Raw genomic sequence first — 27,165 nt, forward strand, 5'->3', positions numbered from 1 at the left:
CAGTGAGGACCACCAGAGGTCACTCTCGTCACCATTTTGTTTTCAGTGAGATTTAGCTGGCTTTTTTTATTGCAACCTATTCCATCTGCAAGGCCTTTATGACCTGTATCTTGAGCCAACTTCTTATCTCATCCTGTGACTAAGAATGTCTTAACCTCCTAGTAATGCAGCCCAATAGGTTTCAGCTTTATTTTACCCAACCCTTGTTCAAGATTGAGTTGCTCTGTTTCAAACGCCTCTGACAACACCAGTAGTCAATGTGAGGGCCATAGGCTCTTGGCCCCCTAAAGGTCTGCTGAAAGATCACTGACATGAGACATATTCATTAATAGGAAAAAAGGCATACAGACTTAATTAACGTGTATACCTGGGAGCCTTCAGAATGAAGACTCAATTTTTCAGTAAGTAATAAAAGCTTATATACCATCTTGAAATTACAGACATAATGCAGATCCAGAGTATCTCCAAAAACAGGTTTTAATGGCAAGACAGGTTATGGGAGGGAGAAAGGAAGAAGACTGACTCTCAAAGTGGCCTTGTTGTGTAGACCAAGCCTCTATAGAGTAAATGTTTCTTTTCAGACTTTTAAAAATGTCACACACTCAATCTCTCCTGGACCTGGAAAAGGCATGGAAAGGAGAGGCCTGATTGCATTAATGGCGATTCTCTACAGATGCAAATTTTCTTCACAAAAGACAGGCTAACAAGACCACTTCTGTTTGCTGGCCAGAAGGCAGCCATTTCAAATATATCAAAATATATATTTTGGGGTAAAATATTTGAATTTCCTTCAACAACAATCTATCTATCTAATCTATCTATCTATCTAGATAGGTAGGTCACATAAAATTGATTGACCAAGTAGACAAAAAGCTATATAATATAGAAGGACTCAGAAACATTATCAACCAACCAGATCTAATGAGCAAATGTATAGAACATACAGCAGATTACACATTATTTTAAAATACCAAAGAACATTTACTGTAACTGTATGAGGAGTGCTTTTTGCCTGCTGCACAAGTAAAGACCACAGTATTGCAGTAAATAAAGAAAGAGTTTAATTGACACAAGGCCAGCCACGCCATGCAGGAGGCAGATTATTACTCAAATCAATCTCTCCAAAAGCTCATAGGTTAGGAGTTTTTCAAAGGTAGGTTGGGGAAGGGGTGAGGTTGATCAGGTAATGTGTGAGAGATTAAATCATAGGGAGTTAAACCTTCTGGGTGGAACCACAGGAGTGGGGTTGGTGGGGCCAGAAGGAGCCAGGTGTTAGACATGCAGAAACCTGAAAAGATATCTCAAAAGACCAATCTTAGGTTCGACAATAGTGATGTTATTTGCAGGAATGGCTAGCAGCTGTGTATGTCTACACCTTACTAGAATGCAGGCTCCTCTATTCCCCCTAGTCAGGTGATCTCTCATTAGCTTTAAAAGGTGGCTGAGTTTTGGGGAAGGGCTATTATCATTTAAACTATAATCTAAATACCTTCCAAAATTAGCTCTGGCCTAAGCCCAGATGTAATTCAGGCATGTTGAAAGTTAAAGGCAGGAGGTGGGTTTGGGTGGGTTAGCTCAGATCTTTTTAGCTGTCAAACTTTTCTCACTGATACAGTTTTTGCAAAGCTGGCTTTATTATGATGATATAACATGTTTTTGACCAAAAAATGAGTAAATATCAATATTTTAAAAGAATGGAAATCCATACAGTGTGTGTTCTCTGACTATAATGGAATCAAAGTAGAAACCAGTAACAGAGAGATACAAGGAAAATCTTCAAACACTTCACTAGAGTGTGAGCACCTAACAGAAATTTTTAAATCAGTTTGTTCTCTGTTGTGTTTATAGCATGTAAAACAGTGCTTAGTATATAGTAGCCACACAACAATTATTTGAAATATTCAGTATTGCAAAAAACAATCATAAAAATCCTCTCATTTCTCCTGGTTCTGAATTCTGCATTTAAGTTTCATTGACTTTTTATAATTTAATTATCCCTTTCCAAAAGTTCATTTATTCACTAATTTTTTTGCACTCAACATGACTATAAAACCTTTAATTTTTAACTCAAGTTAACCTCTTTATCCTTTCCCCTATGTTCTTGCCAAAGGATGACCAAAACTATTCATTCAAAGGCCATAACAGAATGCTATCTGACAGAGAGATATTGTGGATACATTCACAAAGGCAGTATTTTCAAGCCAACTATGAAGAAGGGTAGCTTTCAAATAAATCAGTAAATTAAAGCTCAGTACATGAAATGACTCTCAGCTTGAGAAGATCTATAAAGAAAATGGAAAAGAAGCATAAAGCAAATGAGAGGTGTAAAAAATATAATAAAACCTATAGAAATTGGCCAAAAAATGTGATGAGATGAGACTTAACTGACTAGCAGTCAGAGAAAGGTAAAGTCTGAGTGCCTGACATCGCGTTAGGGAGCCGACATAAAGTGGTCAAGTCCTTAACTTCAAATGGTGAAAGGCTCAAGTATTGGAAACCCAAAGTTCTTCTAAAGCCTTGGATATGGGGATGATCTAAAGATGGAGAGACTGATGGAACCTGTGTTTAAGGTTTCAGACAAGAGCATCTCTTGTCATAGACCAAAGGCCCCTCTTCCCCAGTCTCTAGCCCTAACAACAAATAAACAGGATGTTTGCTTTTGGAACCGGTGAATCAAAGGTTCCGGGAATGTGCTCCAGGTGAAACTGTGATAAGGCATTGCACTGCAAATGAAGGGATTAAACACGGAGAGATAGCGAGATGTGCCAGGTACCCTCCCTCAGCGTCACTCCTTTCCCAGAATACAGAACCCAGGTCTGTAAGTCCTTGGCAAGTAAATGAAAGATTCTTTTCAGACAAAAAAAACAAACAAACAAAAACAAAAAAAGATAATCTCAAGAGAAAGCCTCAACAACAGATTTTGACATTTGGAAGCTCCTCGGCATCTGTAAGGTGTACTAATCAAAAATCTAGCCACATATATACAGTTTCCACTATCATTTTTATACCATGCATGGATGAGTGATGAAAGGTCACTAGTAAACACACAGAAGAAGTCAATTTTAAAAAGGCAGACAGAGAGTTAGGAAACAGATCCTACATAGAAATATTATACAAGTTTCCAGGAATGGGATGAGTAGAGGTCTCAGGGCAACAGCTATGTAGCACACAAAGAACTTAATTAGCTGACATGGGAACAGGAGGATGTATGAGTCCAGGAGAGAGAGAGATTTTTAAAAAATTAAAAATCACACTATCATATGATTGAAAACATTGAAATATGTGACTTTGTTCAGAGGAGTTTTACTGTTCTGTCAAGTTTGGGAATCAATTTCATGACTGACAGGTAAATAGAAAACTAGGAAAACTTCAGAAGCCATTTAGGAACTTCAGGAAATGCTAGGAATTGCACAAGATGGAAACATAATTATGCTATACTCATTGTATTCGGTGGGAATAATATTTCAAAGTAATTACATAAACATTGAATACTGACTCACTAGAAAATTATAATTATATTTACAGGTGAAACTGGAATATAAAAAGTGCATGTGTGTAGCACTGTTTATGAGAAATCAATAGTTTTTTTCTGTAGTAGAGATACCATTTTAAAATGGAAGACAATAAATCACAAGTATATTATTTAGAAATATCAAATGAGTCATAAGAAGAAATGGCACAAGATTTGCATCCGGGCAGGTGAAAGCTAAGTGGAGATAAGTGCAAAAAGGGATTTTTGTTGTTGTTAATACAATTCATGTAGAATATTAGACTTTTAACACAGGGGTCCCAACTGGTACCAGTCCGTGACCTGTTGGGAACCAGGCCACACAGCAGGAGGTGAGTGGCAGGTGATCACGCATTACGGTCTGAGCTCTGCCTCCCATCAGATCATCAGCAGCATCACATTCTCATAGAAGCACATACCCTATTATGAATTGCACATGCCAGGGATCTAGGTTGTGTACTCCTTATGAGAATCTAATACCTGATGATCTGTCAGTGTCTCTCATCACCCCCAGATGGGACCACCTAGTTGCAGGAAAACAAGTTGAGGGCTCTCACTGATTCTACATTATGGTGAGTTGTATAATTATCTCATTATATATTACAATATAATAATAATAATATAAATAAAGTACACAATAAATGTAATGAGCTTGAATCATTCCTAGTCAAATCCCCACCACCTGGTCTATGGAAAAATTGTCTTCCGTGAAACCAGTCCCTCATGCCAAAAAGGTTAGGGACTACTATTTTAACATACATACATTACTTTGATACAGATAAAAATTAAGCATTAACCTGAATTATATGAAAGAAAGGTCAGTCTGATATTATTGGTAAAAAATATTGGAGGGTGACGTTTGAATCAAGGAAAAGACTTAGGAGATGCAATGAGGTGCTGAAATAAGCTTGCAGTGAAGAAGCAAACTGGACGAATTCCTAAATCCCACTTGTTTTATATTCTTCTGTAAATCAAGAGCAAAGTAGAGTGTCTGGCATTCTGGAAGTCTTCACTAAATTTAATTTCCTTCACTAAAAATATGCTTTATTATTTAGGACAGTTTTAGATTGACAGAAAAAATTGCAAAAATAATATAGAGATATACCACACACCGAGGCTCCCCTGTTAACATCTTACATTGTATGGTAAGTTGGTTACAGTAAATGAATACATTTTGATAGGTAAATTGTAATGCAAGTCCATAGTGTATTTAGATTTTCTTAGTTTTCATCAATAGTCCAGGATCGCATCCAGGACACCTCTGTATGAAGTCCTCAGATCTCCTCAGGCACCTCTTGTCTGTGACACTGTATAAGAATTCACTTGTTATTGCTTTCAGCAATAATGATATTTGGTCAATGAAGGGTCACATATATTATAGCGTATCATAAGATTATAATGGATCTGAAAAATTTCTAGTTACATCTTAATGATCCTGACCCTGTGTAGGCCTAGGCTAATATGTGCATATATGTTTTAGTTTTTAACAAAAACATTTTAAAAATAAAATAATAATAATAAATAGAGAGGCTTATAGAGTAAGAATATAAAGAAAATATTTTTACACAGCTATATAATGTGTGTTTTAAGCTAAGTGTTATTAAAAGTCAAAAAAATTAAAAAGTTTATAAAGTAAAAAATGTTGCAATAGGCCAAAGTTAATTTATTACTGAAGGAAGAAAAGTATTTTAAAATAAATTTAGTATAACCTAAGCATCGAGTGTTTATAAATTCTACAGTATTATAAAGTAGTGTGCTATCATTCACAATCACTCACCATTGACTCACTGACTCACCTAGAGCAACTTCCATTCCTGTAAAATGAAAAATATTTGGGAAAAAATACAACAATAAGAAGTAATACAAATTTAAAAAGCAATAAAGTATAATAACTATTTACTATATAGGCTATAATATAGCAATATGGTATAATAGCTATTTAATAACTATTTATATAGAACTTACATTGTATTAGGTTATTTTAAGTAATCTAAAGATGAGTTAAAGTATACCTAGAGATATATGTAGATCACATGTAAATACTATGCCATCTTATATGAGGGACTTGAGCATCTGAAGATCTTGGTATTCCAAGGAGATAATGGGGTCAACTGCCCACAGATACTGACGAATGGTTATGTATACTTCTACCTATACAAATATAAAATTTCTTACCCACAGTAAAGGTTTCACGGAAAGCAAAAATCAATGTTAATTCTTAGTTTTGTGGTAATTCGACCCTAAATTACCATTATGATAAAAGTTACAGTCAAAAACATTATTTAACAACAACCTAAAATTACAAGCCAATTTTACTAAATAAAATATTAAACTCTGCAGAAATGTAAACATAATGATTATTATTAATATCAATATTTACAAATGGTATGAATCTGTTTAAAAACTGTATTGAAGACACTGTTAAAGAAAACAGACACTAATGCAAATATTCAAATATGTATATATACAGTCTTTTATTTTTAATTTTTTGAGTCAGGGTCTCCCTCTTGTTACCCAGCTTGGGTGCAGTGGCATGATCATAGCTCACCACAGCCTCAAACTACTTGGTTCAAGCTGTCCTGCCTCAGCCTCTCAAGTAGCTTGGCCTACAGGCATGTATCACTGTGCTTGGCTAAGCTTTTTTATTTTTTGTAGAGACAGGGTCTCACAATGTTGCTCAGCCTGTTCTCAAAGGCTTGGCCTCACATAATCCTCCCACCCTGGCCTCCCAAAGCACTGGGATTAAAGGCATGAGTAAATGCACCCACCCTCAAATACACTTTTACTAATAATTTAAAAATATTCTCGGAACAAATTTACTCAATTGTTCTTTCTATATTATGCCAAGAGGCACTGTTGGGACAATATGTTCAAATACCATTCATTAGATGATTTGAATTAGTGAATCTGTCTCACACAGCCTTTTAAATATATATTTGTCTAAATCAATTAGAAGTCCCATGCCAGAGTTTTCAGTTAGAGAAACAGTAGATTAGACAAAAGGAAATAATGATGTTTAATACAGGGCTCCTCAGAGACATTACCATCTAAATAAGTGTTAAGAAATAGGAGACAGGAAGAGATGCAGTGGCTTGCACCTGTAAACCTAGTGCTTTGGGAGGCAAAGGTGAGATTACTTGAGGCCAGGAATTGGAGACCAGCCTAGACAACATAAACCCCATTTCTACAAAAAAATTAAAGAATTAGTTGAGCATGGTGACACATGCCTGGAGTCCTAGATACTGGAGAGGCTGATACAGAAGGATCTCTTTAGCCCATGAATTCAAGGTTACGATGAGTTATAATGAAGCCACTGCATTCCAGCCTCGGCAACAGAGTAAGACTGTGTCTCTTAAAAGAAAATAAAAGCAATAAAAGACAGAACAAAACACGGGATGAATATATGGGCAGTGGCTCCTGGTTCCTGCATTTCAATTCAGAGAATTCACCACTAACTGACCTTGGTAAAGTTACTTAACATCACTGTTACAGATGCATATTTGCAGAAACAAAAGTGGAATTGTGCAATTTTCAATTCTTTGCAAAGCTAACAAGGAATATTTAAATTTTAAATAGTCTCCATTATCTAACGACCTTAAGTCAGATATGAAAGACCTGCTACAAACTACAATTTTCAGTGGGCTTTAGGGAATGTTGATCTCCTTTTTCACCACTACAACTGTAGCAAGAGAGAAAAACCCAAAACCCTGAGAGCTTGCCAGGGGAACGAATCAAAGGGAATGAAGCAAGAAACCTCAGAAGTGCTGTAAATGTGATCTCTAAAAGAATTTGTAGGAAAGGGCCTTTTTTTGTAATTTACTCTCTTTAATTAGATTTTTGTAAAATTATCTAGGAAGGTAAGTTCTGTGCCTAAGTCTTCTAAGATGGAATTCTATTACTTCCTTGGGACCAAGGACCCCATTGTTCATTTAAAATAGCATCAAAAATGCTTAGGAATAAATTTAACAAAATTATAAAATACGTATTCTGAAAACTAAAAATCATGAGTAAAAGAAATTAGAGAGCCTAAATAAATGAAAAGACATACCATTTTCATGTATTAGAAAACTCAATATTATTGTTTATATTATAATAATAATCCCAAAATTGATCTACATTTTAAATCCCTTTAAAAAAATCCCAGCTAATTTCCTTGCAGGAATAGACAAGCTGATCCTAAAATTCATAAGGAGATGAAAGAGACTTCAAATAGCTAAAATAATCTTGAAAAAAACAAAAGAGTTTGAGGGTTCATATTTCCTGATTTCAAAGCTTACTATGAATAGACAGTAATCTAAGGTGTGTGGTACTGGCTTAATGATAGACATAATAGATCAATGGAATAGAATTGAGAGTTCAGAAATAAACAAATTCATAGTCTACTTATTTTTAGTAAGGGTGCCCAAACCAGTGAAGAAAGAACTGTCTTTTCAGCAAATGGTTCTGGGACAACTGAATATTTACATGTATAATAATGAATTTTGAAACCTACCTCACACCACATACAAAAGTTAATTCAAACTGTGTGAAAAATCTAAATTTAAGAACTAAAACTATTAAAACTCAAAAGGAAACATACATGTAAATCATTTTGACATTGGTTCAGGCAATGGTTTTGAAAATTTGACATCAAGGTGCAAATTACACAAAACACAGGAAAAACAGATAAACGGAACATCATAAAAATTTAAAACTTTTGTGCTTCAAATAACACTATCAATACAGTGAAAAGACAATACACAAAATGGGAGAACATTTTTGTAAATCACAGATCTAGTGTGGTATTTATATCCAGAATGTGTAAAACAGGCAATCAAAAAATGGGCAAATAATTTGACTAGATGTTTCGCTAAAGAAAGTTTATAAATGGTAAGCAAATGAGCAAAGTGCCATCAGGGAAATTTATATCAAAACCGTTATATATGACTTTATATCAATTAGGGTGGCTATAATAACAAAGATAGATAGTAAGGTTTAGTGAGAATATGGAGAAATTGAAATTCTCATACATTGTTGATGAGAATATAAAATGACGTGGCCACATTGAAAAACAGTCTGACAATTCCCACTTTCAATACTTGGTATATATGCAAGAGAAATTTTTACAAATGTGCCAAAAAATGCTTGCACATGAATGTTACAGCAGCTTTATTCACAGTAGCCAAATAAATTAATTGTGGTGATGAATGCACAACTGTGACTATGCTAAAAGTCATTGAATTGCACACTTTAAATGGGTGAATTTCATGACATATGAATTATATCTCAAAAAATATATTTTTAGAAAGAAAAAACTGTGTATATTCACATATCTGTAAATATTTTATGCATAAACATCAGTATCAATATTAAGCTAAACATGAGTTTATACTGATGTTCCCAACTAGTTTCCACAGCCTCGTGAAGCTTTTTAGCCTCCTCGTCTTGCTTATCTGTGAATTCTTCTCCAACACTGAGAAACCTGGATTCCCTTCATCCACCATCCATTTACTTGTTAAATTTCAATATACATGTATAATAGTATTAGGATTGTTAACCCATATGTACTGTGAAAGGGCCATTTATGCAAAGTAACCCCCACTTCGCCAGGCCGCAAAATATTTCCCTTTTAGTATGTGTTATTGTAAACAGCATTATGCTTTTAATTTTCCATTCCAATTTCTCATTGCTGATATGTAAGAAAGCAATTTAATTTGTATCATAATTCCGTATTCTATGAACTTGCTATAATTACTTACCACTTCTAGAAGAATTTTTTTTTTCAATTCTTTGGGATTTTATACATTGACAAAAAAACAACAACAGTTCTCTTTCTTTTCGTTCATTTTGTAAGCCTTTATTTCATAGTATTTCATCATTGCACTAGCTAGGACATCAAGATGTTGAACGGCAATGGTGAAAAGGGACATCCTGGCCTTATTCACAATCTTGCAGGGAAAATATTGCATTTCTCCCCCTTTTTACCACATTGCACCATGAGTTTTCAGTTTGTTTTTTTTTCATTGTAATTCTTCATTTTATTTCAGGCATGTTGGGATAGAAAGAACAGCAGAAATCAGAGAAACCTTGGTTTTAATCACAACTTGGATCTTGGTCAAGTTAATTTCACTGTTTTACATTTTGATTTTCTCATCTGTTAATTAGAAAAAAAATTTCCCACACCAGTGGGCTGCTGTGATAATTACTTAGAACAATGTTTGAATGAATATTTATTCATTTAACATTTTAATACCTAACTTTGATTCATGACCTGTGCTAAGTGCTTGTGAGATAACTTTGTGTAAGACACATGGTCCAGCTCTCAGAAAACTTGGAGGAAAAAAGTCAAGGGCATAGTTCTCTTCAATAAACAATTGTAAGTGCTGTGAGAGCTATAAGTATGCATAGCAGATTTTTTTATTATTATTATACTTTAAGTTCTAGGGTACATGTGCACAACATGCAGTTTTGTTACATATGTATAGATGTGCCATGTTGGTGTGCCGCACCCATTAACTCATCATTTACATTAGGTATATCTCCTAATGCTATCCCTCCCCGCTCCCCACACCCCATGACAGGCCCCAGTGTGTAATGTTCCCCTTCCTGTGTCCAAGTGTTCTTATTGTTCAATTCCCCCCTGAGTGAGAACATGCGGTGTTTGGTTTTCTGTCCTTGTGATAGTTTGCTGAGAATGATGGCTTCCAGCTTCATCCATGTCTCTACGAAGGACATGAACTCATCATTTTTTTACGGCTGCATAGTATTCCATGGTGTATATGTGCCACATTTTCTTAATTCAGTCTATCGTTTTTGGACATTTGGGTTGGTTCCAAGTCTTTGCTATTGTGAATAGTGCCACAATAAACATATGTGTGCATGTGTCTTTATAGCAGCATGATTTATAATCCTTTGGGTAGATACCCAGTAATGGGATGGCTGGGTCAAATGGTATTTCTAGTTCTAGATCCTTGAGGAATCGTCATACTGTCTTCCACAATATTTGAACTAGTTTGCAGTCCCACCAACAGTGTAAAAGTTTTCCTATTTCTCCACATCTCTCCAGCATCTGTTGTTTCCTGACTTTTTAATGATCGCCATTGTAACTGGTGTGAGATGGTATCTCATTGTGGTTTTGATTTGCATTTCTCTGATGGCCAGTGATGATGAGCATTTTTTCACGTGTCTGTTGGCTGCATAAATGTCTTCTTTTGAGAAATGTCTGTTCATATGTACACATAGTAGATTTTTAATAATTAGAAGCCATCATCCTCATTATTCCTTTTCCAACTTCAGCTACTCTTCCTCAGTTGTCAAAAAGAACTATTAACATTCTCTATTTTCTTTCCATTATTGTTCTACAAACAATAATGTATTGGTTTCTGTAACTGAAAATTAGTACAAACAATTTTCCAATGATAATCTCTTTAGTTTCTGCATGGTTTCCACTTCTTCCTAACTTTTTTACATACACATCTCAAAATTTCAATACCAGAGATATGTGAGGCCAACTTTTTTTTGGTGTCGTGTGTATTTTTCTTCCAATATAGTTCATATAATCTCTCTCTATATGCAACTTATATTATAATATTCCAAAAAGCAGGGGTGCCAGTTATATTTTTCTACAAAGCATACTAAGTACTTAATACAAGGCTTTTTTTGTAACATTGATGTTGATTATTTAGGTGTGCAGCATCTTTATAAAGTCCGATATTAACTCAATCCTTTGCATTTTTGTAAGGAATAAGAAGATTAAATAAAGGCATTTTATATATATGAGACTGTATAGGAGCATCAGCCTGGATTTTGTGTTTTACAAAATAAAATCACTGACAATACTTTGGTCTCCCAAAGGACTGTGCTTTGTTACCTGGCAACAGTCTTTGTGACACTCGTGATCTGTTAACTAAATATACTTTGAGATCAGCTTCCAGGTATTGTCTGATTTATAAGCTGAGTATTTGAAATGGTTCATTTCTTCTTTTTATTGCATCTATTTTGGGAGGAGGAAAGAAGTAGAGGTGTAAGGGGATAAAGTGGCAGAGCTACTGCAAACACAAACAACTGGGAATATATTAGCAGAGGCCACACGAAGAACAGTTATTTCTCTTTTCATGCTTCATGCTGCCTGCAGTGACCAATGTACAATCTTGGTTTTAAAACACAAAGTAACTTGTTTTGCCTTATCTCTCCTAACTTTCTTAAAAGTAAGCTAATGAAGAAGCAGCATCTGGAGGCACCGGCTATGGTTTGCATGTGTATGTGCATGTGCCCAGGTGTTTAATAAAACATTAAGATAAGTGCTGTTTTTGAGATTTTTTTGGTGGTTTCTGCTGACTCTTTAGTCTCTCCAAAATCTTTTCTGAATCAGCAGTTTTGTATTTGGTTTGGAACATGTTCTAAATATTCTCCACCAGAGATTAGAGGGCAGGCTTGTTGAGCCTGAGTAAAGAAATTCAAAGAAACGGTTTTTGAAGACCGGGGGATGCTTGTTGTTTCTGTCAAAGGAAAGCAGCATTTCAGTACACATTTAGCTATTGAGCAGCAATTACTGACCAAGTTTTCCTCATGGCCAATTATTGCTATGCAAAACGCTCTACAAAATTTAGGGGATGCCATTTGCTGATTACAATGCATTTGCTCTGACTGAAATTTGTATTTTAAGACAACTGATATGGGTTGTCTGGATGACTGCACCACTGATTTTGATACTGTTTTAAGGAATCACATATTTACTTTTTACAGAAAAGGAAAAAAGAAATAGCTCCTGTCATCCGAGAATTTTAGTTTAGTTGGGTTGTCAGTTTTATAAAAGCAGTTTACCTATCTATTTTGTAGGAAAAATAGTCATGATTTAATTCACCTATTCCTGAATCTTAGTCTTCCAGTATTTGAGTTATTCTATGATGTAAATATATTAAAATGACTATTATATAAGAATCCCTATATAGAATATCAGATTGTGTGTGTGTGTGTGTGCATGCGCATGTGTGTGTGAATATTAAATTTCTACTCTATACCAGCGTCTTTTACAAATGTTAATTCTCAAAACAAAGCTTTTAATTGCTATGTATTATTTATAAGCATTTTGCAAATTTGAAAACAGAGGCTCACAGGGCATAAGTAATTTGCTGAAAGGATGAAGTTGTATGAAGTTGTGGCTATTAGCATCATTGGCACATTCTCTAACTTCAATTCCAATATTGTTTGCAATATTCAACTTCCCTTTAATGAACCATTTAATGAGAAATAATAAAAATTAATTATTCGACAGATTGCACTTCTCCTTTTCAATAAAAAGACATTTCTAATACATAGTTTATTTTAAATTATTAATAGATTTTGTGTCCCTGTAATGCACATGTTTAATCTTCCTTTTTGCTTTTGTATTTGCAGCCATGTTTATATGTGTAGGTTTTGCAATATAAATTCTAAAATATATCTTCCCATATTTGTGGTTGCATTCCTGGGGTAATGCAACAAACAGTACGCTGAAAAATAAAAACAGACGTTGTGGTAGTATTTAATACAAACAGTTTGTCTTATATTTCAAGTTGCTTTGCATAAATTGTTATACACATACAAGCTTATTTGTACAATTATAATTTTAATGTTGGTTTGAAAGTATGATTAGATGACAGATTATAAGAGTAACATAAGTATTTTTGAAATAGATGAAATTACTCAGCACATTGTCAAAATAAAGAAAATTTATTTTATTGAATGCTACTCATTTGCATTCAATAGTAATAATAATAATTTCTAAGTAAATATGCACCATCTTCATCAAAAAGTCTTACTTTCAAAATTCAAAATAAATCAATAATAGTATACCTCAAATTCTGATATGGCGATCTTGTTCTTTAAGTATTATTTTGTTCTATTTACAGAAACCAAACTTTTGGCTAAAAAAGGAAGTTTCTAACCTTGCCAAAATGAAGAGTCTTATGCTATCTTAAAATATTTAGCAAGAGCCACCAGAAGCACACATTTTTCCAATTTTCACTAGTTCTTTTAAAATGATATTATCTGTTCCACACAGTTTCTGCAGAACAAGGGAATGAGGGAAGCAATTCATCTGTAAGAAAGAGGGCAGTATTTACGTTTGGAAATGGGTAACGTGGGCAAAAGGTATTTGTAGAGATATAGGGACCAGATAACAAATATCTACCCCAGATGCAGGAGAAAAGGGTCAGTGTCTCAAATGGTTCTGCATAGGGGAAGGTTCAAGAAGATTGATGTAATGGAGCAAGATATAAGTTAAAGCGTTCAGCCCTATAGCATGCCTCCACAGTAAGCACTATGTAAAGATGACTGCCCAAACTCAGAGCAGTATTGATTTTTCAAATTGAAAATTACAGGATTTATCTAAACGTAGCTCTTCGTTCTCATGCTATCATCTTTGTGATTTTGAAGTTTTATAGGCCAGTAATTGATTACTTCTATTGTGGAGAGAAAAAGAAACTGATTTTTAAAGTTGATAATTCAATTATCATTATTACTTAGATGTGTAATTTATTCATTTTATGAAAAAGCAATTAATTTATTTTGGACTTGGTTTATTCACTTTCAATCTAAAACACACATGAATCATTTCTGTGCTGGCCACGGCAGCCTCCCAGCTTAGCTCCCAAATTCCAGGCAGTGATGGAGACAGGGCCATGGTTTACCAAGATCATATTTACCATTGCCTCTGAGTTACTTTTATATAACCTAAAGCTTGTCATTTCTTAGAAAACAAGAATACGTAACGTGGAAATAAGAAGAGGTATAAAAGTTAAGATTTCAAAATATGTCCAAAATAATCATTGAGAAGAACTTATTTTTAAGAGTTTAGGAGTTTATAACGCTTTAGTCCCTTTTATTTTAACAAGTAGCCCTTTGATTTAAAAGTCAAGGACTACTTATTACAAGATGTGGAGCCTCTATCCCAGCACAAAAGAGTTCTCTTTTTTTTTTAAAGAGCAAAAGCAAAACTCAGAAGAAAACCAAAAAAAAACAATAAAAAATGGTGTGTAAGTATAGTATTAGGAAACACTAACCATTCTTAAAAATCCTGTCTTTCAGGAAAGAACGGTGACCATCAGAAGACAAACAGTAGGAGGATTTGGATTAAGCATAAAGGTAGCTTGCCTTTCTAGTCTATCCTTACAAAGGCCATGCCATAAGAGCTGAACTTTGGTGCATTTCAATGTTTGCTGATTAATAATTAGACAAGAATGGCTATAGCAAACTCCTTAATATTTGGATGGGGATGTAAATTAGGTAGGTTCCCACAGAATTCCTGCAAACTCTTACCATTTGATTTAGAAAGTTTAGCAAAGAATATGGGAACTTTACCTTATGATTGAATATAACTCGTTAACTTTATCTGGTTTTTCTGAAATGTTAAATATGATGTCGTGTGCATATCTTTCTTTAACCAACTGGAGTAGGAAATGATGATCTGCTGTAAATAGAACAATAACAAGTTTCACACTAATAAAGCCCAATAGTAAATGAGATATTGTATTATGTTCTTGTTTATTTTTCATTTTTAAAAAAGAAATCAGTAAATTTAATTGTATAGTGCTAATCATATAGGATAGACTTAAAGTCTTTGCATAGGCTTTATTTTAAAAGTGAACATATGTGTTGAATTTATTATCAAATTTTAAAGGCCTTTATTTTTTATATTATTGACTATTAGAGATGTACCATATCTGCAATTTATTATCATTGAAATAAAGGATAAATTTTTAAAGCATAGGAAATTATGTAAATATTGAAGAGTTAATCTCATGACTGCAATGCCTTTATCAAACCTACATCTCTTCATAGATAAATGAAGTTTAACTTTATAATTCTTGGGTTAGTTATTTGACTTATATAGGGTGAAAATAATTTATATATTTCAAATACACATTGCCTGAAATTCCAACACAACTAATGTCATATATGTATGGAAAGCAGAACTCTAAATTTTGTGAACATCAGCTTTAGTTGACTTTGTAAAAATGAATCGAGTAGAAATCAGTATGCAATAGTGTTGTATTGTCAGTGATAAGAAAAGAATATTGCTATAAAGAGCACTAGCTTTAAAACATATTTTGTACATTCAGTTTATCAAAGTGAAACTTTATCTTATCACCAACTAAGACCAGGGAGGCATGCAGAACAAATTATAGGATGTGCAACGTATGCCATGAGAATTTCATCACTCAATAAATGAGATTATTTTTGGTTTTGCCTTTTTTTTTTTTTTTGGACAGGCTGTTTATTGAGATTGCTGTAAAGAATTTGAAAGTACCTCTAAAGATACTAGAAAATCCATGAATAAAATCCAATAGTGAGAGCTGATTTCATCTGAAATAATCATTTTTACTGAACCAGGCACTAACTCTGTTTCTGGTAGTAGAGCTTCCATTAATTTTGTGTTACCTAGAAATGTTCTTTTCCTTTTTTTGTTGTTTTTTGTATTTTTAATTTAAACCCAATAATACAATGCTACTTATTTTTACTAAAATGCCACATTTTAACCTAGATAGTTTTTAAAGCATCAATAATTTTTCTAAATAAATCTTTTTGTTTTAATACTTTCATTATTTAAATCCAAACAAAACTATTATATATATAATAAATAGTATATTTTTTGAATTAAATAAGTATGTATTTTCCACTCAAATATTGACCAAAAAGTGGTATTTGAGCTATGATCAATATCTTATATTAGGGTTAACAAAAAAGAACTTTCTGCAAAATTCTTTTTTTTAATTTTTTTATTTTTTTTTATTATTATACTTCAGGTTTTAGGGTACATGTGCACAATGTGCAGGTTTGTTACATATGTATCCATGTGCCATGTTGTTTTGCTGCACCCATTAACTCGTCATTTAGCATTAGGTATATCTCCTAATGCTGTCCCTCCCCCCTCCCCCCATCCCACAACAGTCCCCGGAGTGTGATGTTCCTGACACACTCTGACAAGAAATACAAACATCAAGACTTTTATTTAGAATATTACTCATTCATCCTAAAGAGATTCCTTTTATGGTTTTTTATTTTTACTTACCTCTGAACTTCATTTTTCTATTTTTTAAACTATCTTTTATTGTGATTATTTAGATCAAAATATGATTCTTTCTTTTAACTAGCAATGTTATTACAAAAATCTCTTTCCCTGTCATATATGAATTGAGTAAACTACTATGTTTATCTGTTAGCACTATTTTCCTTAGATCTGAGAATTTAAAAACATGTATAAACATTTTTTTAAATATCATTCTAGGCTAGAAGCAGAATTAGTATTTTAATGTTGAACTATTTATTTATAGTTTTCAGGAGCAATTTGAGCCACTAATATAAGTATGCATAGAAATACATAAACGCATATCTTACACTTATTTGCTTCAGTTAAGTAATCCTCACCGGCACACACCCGAAAGATTCGTGGTGAGAATTATTAATTAAAACCTTTATGGTCTCGACTTAAGATCACAGAAGGAAGACGGTATGTTAGACAACTGAAAAGCCGTTTACCAATGTAGTTAAGACTCTTACAGGTGCTAGTGAATTCTGCTGGACTCAGAACACATGGTATTTTAGTTTTATGTTTAGAAAAACACTCTTTTAAAGAAAAAAAAAACTTGGTTAAAGGGTAACGAATGCTCTTTTTAGACAGAATGCAGTCAAATGCTCTAACATGTGCTGCTAGAAGTCAAAGCCAGCTGGCCATGCCCTACACTCTTGACAGATCTTGGCTTGGGGACTTTCCTGTCACAGTCACCACTATGCATCATGGTAATTCCTCACATCTCCCCACAAAGTGGACAAGGACAGTGTGGTGGGGCTTCTTATGTAGGTTTGAGTCCATTGTTTTGTTGGTTAATATGTCTCAATGGCTGTGGGCTGTGGGCAACATGATGTCTCTGCAGCTACCAGTGTCCACAAATCCTTGATGTCTGCTGCTCGTGTGCAGTATTGCTGTCTCTCTCAAGCCCTGTCTCCAGCCAGAGTACCTTGTAAGGTACAAGTTGGTGGGAAAATAAAAGTTAGCCTTTACCTTCATTTTTCTTCTTTACCTTATATAAGACATTGTACAAACTTCTGGGACAAAACATGTGCAGGTGGCTGGGAGGTTGAGGCAGTTTTGTGTCCCTACGGCTTAATTGTAGGACTTTAACTCTTCCCTTGAAGTACTAACGCTAGATACGATGCAGACCACATTGAGGAGGGTTCCTATGTCAAAAATTCCTGAAATCCCAAAGAATAAGAGAAAAATATATATTTAGTAGAAATGAAAGGAATATTGAAACAGCTTTACATTTTAAAAATATGACTTAAGTAAGTTCAAATCCTTTTTCTTTTCAAATTTTGTCTAGTTTTCTTTCCATTATTCCTTAATTTTTCTCTTGAAATTTTTTGAAGCATATTCTTTGGAGTTTCTTACCAAATCTGAGCCTGTCCTTTGAAAGTCATACTTATCATTTCTTCAAATCGTCTCCAGAAATGCTAGACACTCAATTTGAAACACAGCCACCCAAAAAGAGTTCTGACATCGATTACATTGAGATTTAGGTTAGGAATTACTGATTTATCTTCATGGACTTATTTGTCCTTTAGATTCCTAAACTCCTATTGTTTTACAACGAGAATGTTTTACCATTAATAGGTAAAGACCAAAACTGCCTGTTTCTCCATGTTAATTTTAAATAATAAGAAAAAAAAAAGCAAAAGTAAAGCCAGAAATGACGTATGAGCACAATGTTCAGCTTTAGCTCATGCTGCACATGGAAAGCAGATGCCTTGACCAGGGAGGTGCCACACACAGGCTGACACTCTCGCATCCCCATCTCCCAGTTTTGATGAACTAGTTGTTCTCAGCTCCTAAAGTGAAAAGAAATCCTTTTTAACCTCTGGGGAGAATGCCCCTTCCTGGCTGTGCTACTTTCTCTGCTTTCCTGTCTCATTCTACAGTTATTCTTTCATTGCTGTTTAGCAACTACAGAAGGATCAATGAGTAACTGAGCCGTAATATAATGAGGTGAAATTTGGAGGCATGACACACACATTTACACCGGTCCCTGCACTGTCTTTAAGTGAAGCAAATCCCTACTTTAGAGCCTGGAAGGAGAGAGCCGTTCCTCCTTCCTCTCTTATTAGAACCCTTCTAGGGCTTTATGCACCTTGCTCACTCCTGCTCCCAGCCCTCCAGGCATCCTGGCTTATCCAAGATGTTCCCAAGATGTTGCCTTTCAGAGGCATCCTCACTCCTGCTGTAACTTTTGGTATTTTTTGACAGTGATTTAGATTTCTTCCTGCCTGTTATTATTTAATTTTCTTTTATTAAAACATCTCTCAGAAATCACACACTCGTGTGCCTTTTTTCTTTGTATTAGTTTGTCCATCAGTAAAATAAAAATAATAATAATAATCAAGCTCTTCAACTTACTTTTTACAGAAATTTCCACAAAAAGCCCTATCTGGGCTTCCCCCAAAGCTGGACAAAAGAACCACTAAACTTTCAACTTATAATCACATAGTCTGCTGCCTGTTCTCAGGCAGAAACTGCTCCTTTGAAGTGGGCAGATTCAGCAGGCTAGTGGCATCCTGCACATGGCCTCGGGCCTGGCTGCTTTTCCCTGCTTGCAGCACCATTTCTACTGGCATTTCCTGGTTCTTCTCCCAGCCCCACCAACTCTTGTCTCCTTCCCCTCTCAAGTGCCCATTCTCTGGGCTGGACCATCCAGAGACTTGGCATTTATATAAATAACTTTAATAGTTTCCTCAACTACATCTGCAGAAATCACCAAATTTCTGCATTGTAGGATCCAATATTATTGTATTTTGCCTTATTCTTCCTATCAGAATTACCATAGGGATAGTCATGTTAAAGCAAGCCATTGTCTTGCCCTTGTGAGGCTTTATTTATCTCTCATATCCTTTAAAATCCAATACTATCTAGCTGCACATTATTAAATTATACTTCTGTTCATTGTCATTTAAAAAATTACCTTTGAGGGAAAGGATGTTTTAAACGTTATTACTATAAATATATTTTATGCAGTATTTTCCAACAGACACAACTTTCTTATGCAAATAATAAATTATCTATGTCCATTAAATAAGTGTATGCAATCAAAGGTGATTTCTATTTGGAAGATTTAACACTACAGCAATAAAAAATATAATTATAATCATTATTACTCTTAATCATCTTCTCATTTATAAATAATTGCTAATATTTATGCCCCACTTATTAAGTGCCAGATTCTGAGCTAAATACTTTATATTTAGTTTAATTTGCCTTTATTATCCAGCAAAGTAGATAACTATTGTTATACCTTCCACAGACAATGAGATTAAGTGTCAAGAGGTTAAGTAATTCATCTATTGTTATAAGCAGTAGAGTTGGACCTCAGTCCCCCTAGAAGCCGATGACAAAGTCCTTACTCTTAATAATTATGCTTAGAACTATCAAACCTGAAATAAATTACCTCAAAACTCTCTACTCAGGGACACAGATCACATTTCCTCTATATGCTGTTTACTTTCTGGTTTATTTAAAACTGAAATAAGGCCAGGCACGGTGGCTCATGCCTGTAATCCCAGGACTTTAGGAGGCCTAAGCGGGCAGATCATTTGAGGTCAGGAGCTTGAGACCAGCTTGACCAACATGGTGAAACTGTATCTCTATTAAAAATAAAAAAAAATTATCCAGGCATGGTGGCACATGCCTGTAGTCCCAGCCACTTAGGAGGCTGAGACAGGAGAATCACTTGAAACCGGGAGGCAGAGGTTGCAGTGAGCTGAGATCACGCCACTGCATTCCAGCCTGGGTGACATAGTGAGTCTCTGTTTCAAAAAAAATTACAATAAAATAAAATAAAATAAAGCTTAAATAAATGTATCAAAATGACCAAGATCAAGTAAGCAATTTTGTAAGATAAAGGGTTGAGTACTAATTGTTTCAAATTTTTCAAATAAAATATACATATTAGTTGTAATAAATGTATGCCTTTTAACTTATTAGTGGTATCTGTGCAAAAATATTTAAATAACAACTGTTGCTATAAGTGCATGGACATGCTTGCATACATTTTTCTGCATTCTGCTTCCCCTGTCATTTTTACTCAAGTCTGATTCACTTGTTTTCACTCTAGACAAAATGAATATGTCCATTTCCATCATAAAAGTAGATAACAGGGACGGGCACAGGGCTCACGCCTGTAATCCCAACATTTTGGGAAGCTGAGGTGGGTGGATCACAAGGTCAAGAGATTAAGACCATCCTGGCCAACATAGTGAAACTCCATCTCTACTAAAAATACAAAAATTATCCAGGCATGGTGGCACGCACCTGTATTCCCAGCTATTCTGGAGGCTGAGGCAGGAGAATTACTTGAACCTGGGAGGCAGAGGTTGCAGTGAGCCAAGATTGTGCCACTGCACTCCAACCTGGGCGACAGAGAGAGACTCTATCTCAAAAAAAAAAAAAAAAAAAAAAAAAAAAAAAAAAAAAAAAAAAAAAAAAAAAAAAGAGATAACGGGCAGACAGCAGTAAAGCTTAAATTGAGGATTATGGATTAGTCCCAAAAATGAATTGAAACCACTCGTCAATTATCATTTCAAAGACCATACCTTTTTTTTTATTAAATAGCTTTATTGATGTATAATTCCAATGCCATACAATTTACCCATTTAAAGTGTAGAATTAAATTGTTTTTAGTATATCCGCAGATCTTTGCAACTATCACGACAGTTTTAGAACATTCTGTCACTTCCAGAAGAAATCTCATATTTATTCATCACCCTTTTATCCCCTATCTCCCCTCTTTCAACCCTGAGCAATGACCATTTCCCTATTTTAGACTTTCATATGAAGGTAATCATATAGCATGTGAGAAAGACAATTATTTTTTGCCAAAATCAGACGAAGTATGTTGGCAGATAAAGATAGCATCCAGAAGGATGATGGCACTTGCCCGTATAACTCCAGGTGATATTCCTTTACTTGCCTCTTCTGTAGTTGTCCATTGCAGCTCTTAACTCTAATTACTGTTATTCTCTGTTTACAAGTAGTTTCCTTTCTCTAAAAGGAAAAATATTGGTTAGCTCTATGCATCTTCCCTGCACCCCCATGCCCATAATATGATTGATTGATTAATTGATTGATTGGAGTAATAATAATATTGAATTGAAAAGATTAGTTGGCAAGACTCCTGATGCTCTAAAAGCATTCCAGGTTTTATTTGGTGGTATTTCACAGTAATGCTGGTAAAACCATTGTGTAGAGTCATTCTCAAAATGCTTTAGATGGGATTATATATCCTTCTTCCTACAGAGCTAGCTATAAAATCCACTATGCTTTGTAAAAAGAATATTACAAAGCTGAACAATGTATGTGCAAACATTACCTGGGCTGTGCTTTAGAACACTGCCTCCCTTTTCCTAATCTTGTATTTCTTCATAAACTACGATAACAATGCTGAGTTAATTCAAGCATTCTCTAAACCACAGTCATGAGCTACAGTCCCAGCCAGGAGTGCCTTGGGGAGAAGATGGTGATGAAAGCCTTGCCTGGACCTCAGGCCATTTACACTCCAGTAGGAAAGTAGACTTTGATCAAAGTTACCAAAATAAATGTAAATCACAGGCATGATCCAGTGCTACGTAAGTGTATTATTTCAAGTAAGGAGACACTAAAGGAGGGGGTTTTAAGCCAAAATTTCAAAAATGAACAGTTTCCAGGTTAGGAGGGAAAAAGGAGCATACCTGGCCAGACAACAGTGCATGCTGGCATCCTTCAGGTTCAGGGTGTTGGAGGTCCAGGATCTGCACTGGAAGAGAGGCAGTTTGAAGATTCTCATTATTATTCAACTGTCATGGAAGCCTACCACCTGTTTTAAACAAGCCACATGATTTGATTATTGACTGGAAAACCTTACATTTCCCCATTTAGGCCCTGCACTAAATCTAATTAACTGTAGCAGCTGAGCTGCTCACATTTTCTACAGTAATGAAGGCAGTATGATTTTGAGTTCCAATTTTATCTTCTGAGTTTTGTCTTAAAATTCAGTAATTACTAAAGTCATTTTCAGAAATTAGTTTAAAAAGTGCATCAGAGATCCAAATGTCTAATTTAAAAGCAAAAAAAAACAGGCCAGGTGCAGTGGCTCATGCCTGTAATCCCAGCATTTTGGGAGGTCGAGGTGGGCGGATCACCTGAGGTCAGGGAGGGGTTCAAGACCAGCCTGGCCAACATGTTGAAAGCCCATCTCTACAAAAATACCAAAATTAGCTGGGCATGATGGTGAGTGACTGTAATCCCAGCTACTCATGAGGCTGAGACAGGAGAATCACCTGAACTGGGAAGTGGAGGTTGCAATGAGTCAAGATCGTGCCATTGAACTCCAGCCTGTGAACAGAGCAAGACTCCCTCTCAAAAAAATAAAATAAAATAAAAACAGAAAACCAAAAACCCTGTTTGGATCCAAACCATTCAAATTTCAGGATAAATTTTACATGTAAGAGAAAAACTGTGGTAAAATAAATGTTAGTTACATTTTGCATTTCAAAGATAGTTACAATAGTCTCCCCTTAACCTTGGGAGATGCATTCCAAGACCCCAGTAGTTGCCCAAAACTGCACACAGTATTGAATCTTACACTGCATATAACATATTTGCTTACATGTACATATTCATGATAAAGTTTAATTTATAAATTAGCATAGTAAAATCTTAACAATAACTAATAATAAAATGGAACAATTATAATAATACACTGTAATAAAAGTTATGTGAATGTGCTTCCTTTCTCTCACAAAAGGTGGTATTGTACTGTACCCTGGATAACTGAAACCACAGAAAGTGAAACACAAATAAGCAGGGGATTGCTGTACAAGTCTGGGTGCTGAGGAAAGAATGGGATTATTGAGTCAATCCTCAGAAAAACTCTATCTCAAAAGCCTTTTCTCTGGACGCCAAGAATAGGTTTCCCAATGTCCTGCCATGGTAATTTGCATTAATAGTCTATGCATTAAATAAAAATTTGGGTTCAGTAGCAGAATAAGAGAAAAGGGTGAAATGCAAAAACAGCTGAAGGAAAATACTCTGATAACAGCCTCACTGAGGAGACCAGCAAAATCACTGTTGTTCCCTGTCCCAAAATATCTGAATCACAATATCTGGATGATTGTTTCATTGTTTAATTCTACCTAAAAGTTCATCAGTTAATGATTCATTTGAGTTAACCAGCTTTTTCCTTCTAAGAAACGTGGATACATCCTTAACATTCTTTCTAATTTCCAAGTATCTCTAGAGGCTATCAGTGACCTTATGCTAGGCCTAGAAAAGCCTTAGACTTCATTCATTCATTCATTCATTCAACTCAACAAACATTTCAAAGATAGACCAGACATTATTCCAGGCACTGGGTTTACATTAACGCACAAAACAAACTACCAAAAAACATCTGCACCCTGAAGAAACGTGCATTTTAGTTAGGAATGGGAAGGTGAAAGAAAACAGTAAGTGTGAAAAATGAAAAAATAGCATGTTAGACACTGATAACTGTAATGGGACAAAATAGAACAGATAATAGGGGATTGGGAATTTGGAGTCCTAAGTCATAAATATTAAGGGTCTTAGAAGGGATTAATCCTAATCTTATTTACCACTTTAATGCTATGTGAGTTTCCTCATAAATTTTAATAGATGGGCTGTGTTAGCCTAATAGCCCTCCTTTATTCAGTGTTTACTGTGTGCTAAATAAGCACTTAATTTCCACCACACTGTCAGCCACAAATCATTATCTCTGCTCAGATCAGAGGCAGGGTCATCTTAGACACAATCTGTGTTTGTTAGGGACACACAGACCAAAAAGCAGAACAAGTGGGAGCCATTGTAACCCATGCCAGTAACTTCCCCCACAGAGCTGAGGGGTGCGGTGCATGAATATTAGGTTGCTGTGAAATAGTGAGGAAAAGGGAATGGAGCAGTGGGTTTGAAATTCAGTGTGAGTAGGACAGTTTTCATTATCTTAATTATCATATTTTTTCTTAATATTCTGGAAGTAGAAAGGACTCTACTTGCCAAGAAAAAAAATTTCAATATTCCTGCTTTTCTAAAAAACTATTGACTATTTTATATTTAAGTATACTGGTAATTCAGTGCTAAAAATAGACATGCAAGGGAAAAAAGAACATCTCTTCCAAAATAATTTTTTGTACTTGAAACAAAAGCTTAGGTGGTTTACATATTCTGAAGATAGAACAACCTCAATGGAATTCAGATTGTCTTTTCAACTGGGCTGTGTTACAAGTTCTATGCTTCTTTTTATATATGACACTTTATTCTTTTATGTACTGATTTCCTTTTTTCACTACTGCTTTTAACCTTCTCAACTCTGTAATACAGAAGCAGGATTTTTGTTCAGTTTTTAAGGATTCATTTTATTTTCTTTCACATAAGTTTAGCTTACTTGTCTTTCTTTTTTCATATCTCATTTCGTCAAATAAAAAATAGTACTACTGCAGGCCGGGCGCGGTGACTCACCCCTGTAATCCCAACACTTTGGGATGCCGAGATGGATGGATCATAAGGTCAGGAGATCGAAACTATCCTGGCTAACATGGTGAAACCCCGTCTCTACTAAAAATTATCTGGGCGTGGCGCACCTGTAGTCCCAGCTACTCAGGAGGCTGAGGCGGGAGGATGGCGTGAACCCAGGAGGTGGAGGTTGCAGTGAGCCAAGATCGCGCCATGGCACTCCAGCCTGGGTGACAGAGCAAGTCTCCGTTTTAAAAAATAAAATAAATAAATAAATACATAAATAAATAGATAGATAATAAAAATTGTACTACTTCAATATTCTTGGCAGTATGTTTTACTCTGTAAATTGTTTAGTACGTGCTTTCACATAAAGAGGAATTCAATACTAAGGAAGGAAATGCAGATGCATCCCTCGTTTTTCATGCATATGTGCATTCTGATTTTGTTTATCCATTTGTTCTGGTAAAGGTCTCTCTGCTTCCTTGGTATCCCAACGGATCACTGCACCACCAAAAGCCCTTAGCTGCCGGCACAGAATAACTTAGCAGGATAACAGTAATATATAATTATCTGGTGTTTGGAATCCTAAATAAGAATTTCTATTGGACAGCGTTGCTAGACATTGAAGAGAATGCCTATCTAAATACATAATCAATATTTGTTGATAAATGAAAACTTCCAAAGCCAATTGTTATTATTGGATGTCTTAGCAAAATTCTAAACAGGTAGATAATTTTCATGGGAGCACTATCTACTTAGAGGAGAAATTCCACTAGTTTATTTAAATTCTGCCTGGTATCCACTTAACATTCCCTTCAGAGCCTGTATGGTTTCTTAGCTAAAAGCGGCATTTTTTTAGATTAAAAAGTACAATATATGATTTTCTCTTTTCAGGGAGGAGCAGAACATAACATTCCAGTTGTCGTTTCAAAAATCTCCAAAGAACAAAGAGGTAATATGTTTAGAGAACTGAGTACCAGCCATTTCTTTAAGGCATTGTTTTTGAAGTGTGAGATGATATTTAAGGATCATAAATTACAATGTGATTGACTGGCTCCAGCTTCCCCACCTTCAGGCATTAGTGGCTGAGTCTGCTTCCTGGGTCCTTGCCCTTTATCCTCCTGTGGGGGAGGACTTCTCTCTCACAGAAGGGGAACAAGGCTGAAAGATAGGAACCCTTGAAAGCAGGTGTGAGTTAGGGACTACACAGCTTTTCAGTAGTTTCATTAAACCAACAAAGATGCAAAACTAATGATAATAAGTCCCGTCTAGTAAAGACAATTTCAAGTATCTGTTTTTCAGTTCTCATTTGCAATTTTACTCAGCTAACCATTCATAAGAAACTGTAGGAAAAATAATGGAGATATAAAGCAGATGTCTCAAGAACTGAAATCAGTAAAACAATGTAATGTTTAAAAATGAACTTGGAGCCAATTCCATAGCTGACGGATTGAATGTCTATGTCTTAAACTTTTTCACAGAGACCTAATAATCTTAAGTGTGTGAGAAAATGTGGTCTTCTACCCTTAGAAGAGTGGCTCATTTTTAACAACTGTTAGGTCTGCAATAGTAAAAGTAAATGGAAATATGTCTGCATATGCTTCAGTAATTAGACTGAATCATATTGTTTTGAATTTCCATTTTTTGTGGATCTTTTAAGATGCTAACCATATAAAACATTTAATTTTTATATTTGTAAATTTCATCTTTATTTAATTAAAAGTCCTTTCATCTGCATAACAAAAATAGTCAATGCATTATCAATTGTGCTTTTTCATTCACAGCGGAACTTTCAGGACTACTCTTTATTGGAGATGCAATTCTACAGGTACACATTTTATCACTATATGTGTGGTCAAAACATTAACTCAATTTACAATATGCCATGGGAAACTATGCTTTTCTTTTCATTGCAGATAAATGGCATTAATGTGAGAAAATGTAGACATGAAGAAGTGGTGAGTTTACGTTTTCCTAATGTCATAATTTTCCCCATGTGCAATTAAGAATTTAGTGCATTGCTGAAGACTGTCATTTCATTCATTAGGCAGATATGACATTTATCCAGTTTGATATCAAATTTTCAAATGTTCTCTTAATTTTTTTAATTAGAAATAGATTAATGAGTCCTATCAAGGATGGAATG

General features: G+C 34.9%; 1 protein-coding gene across 4 annotated transcripts in view; it reads left to right on the forward strand.

Annotated features, from left to right (window-relative positions):
• The window catches only part of SNTG1 (syntrophin gamma 1), an 858,007-nt gene that overhangs the window by 507,840 nt on the left and 323,002 nt on the right, over positions 1–27,165 (forward strand). For all 4 annotated transcript variants that reach the window (XM_030795196.1, XM_030795194.1, XM_030795195.1 and 1 more), the window contains 4 exons: positions 14,555–14,611; positions 25,914–25,971; positions 26,804–26,847; positions 26,936–26,977. In XM_030795196.1, coding sequence (XP_030651056.1) covers positions 14,555–14,611; positions 25,914–25,971; positions 26,804–26,847; positions 26,936–26,977 — 201 coding nt within the window. The remainder of the gene's footprint in view (positions 1–14,554; positions 14,612–25,913; positions 25,972–26,803; positions 26,848–26,935; positions 26,978–27,165) is intronic.

The sequence above is a fragment of the Nomascus leucogenys genome, chromosome 16 (assembly GCF_006542625.1).
Source record: "Nomascus leucogenys isolate Asia chromosome 16, Asia_NLE_v1, whole genome shotgun sequence".
Lineage (NCBI taxonomy): Eukaryota > Metazoa > Chordata > Mammalia > Primates > Hylobatidae > Nomascus > Nomascus leucogenys.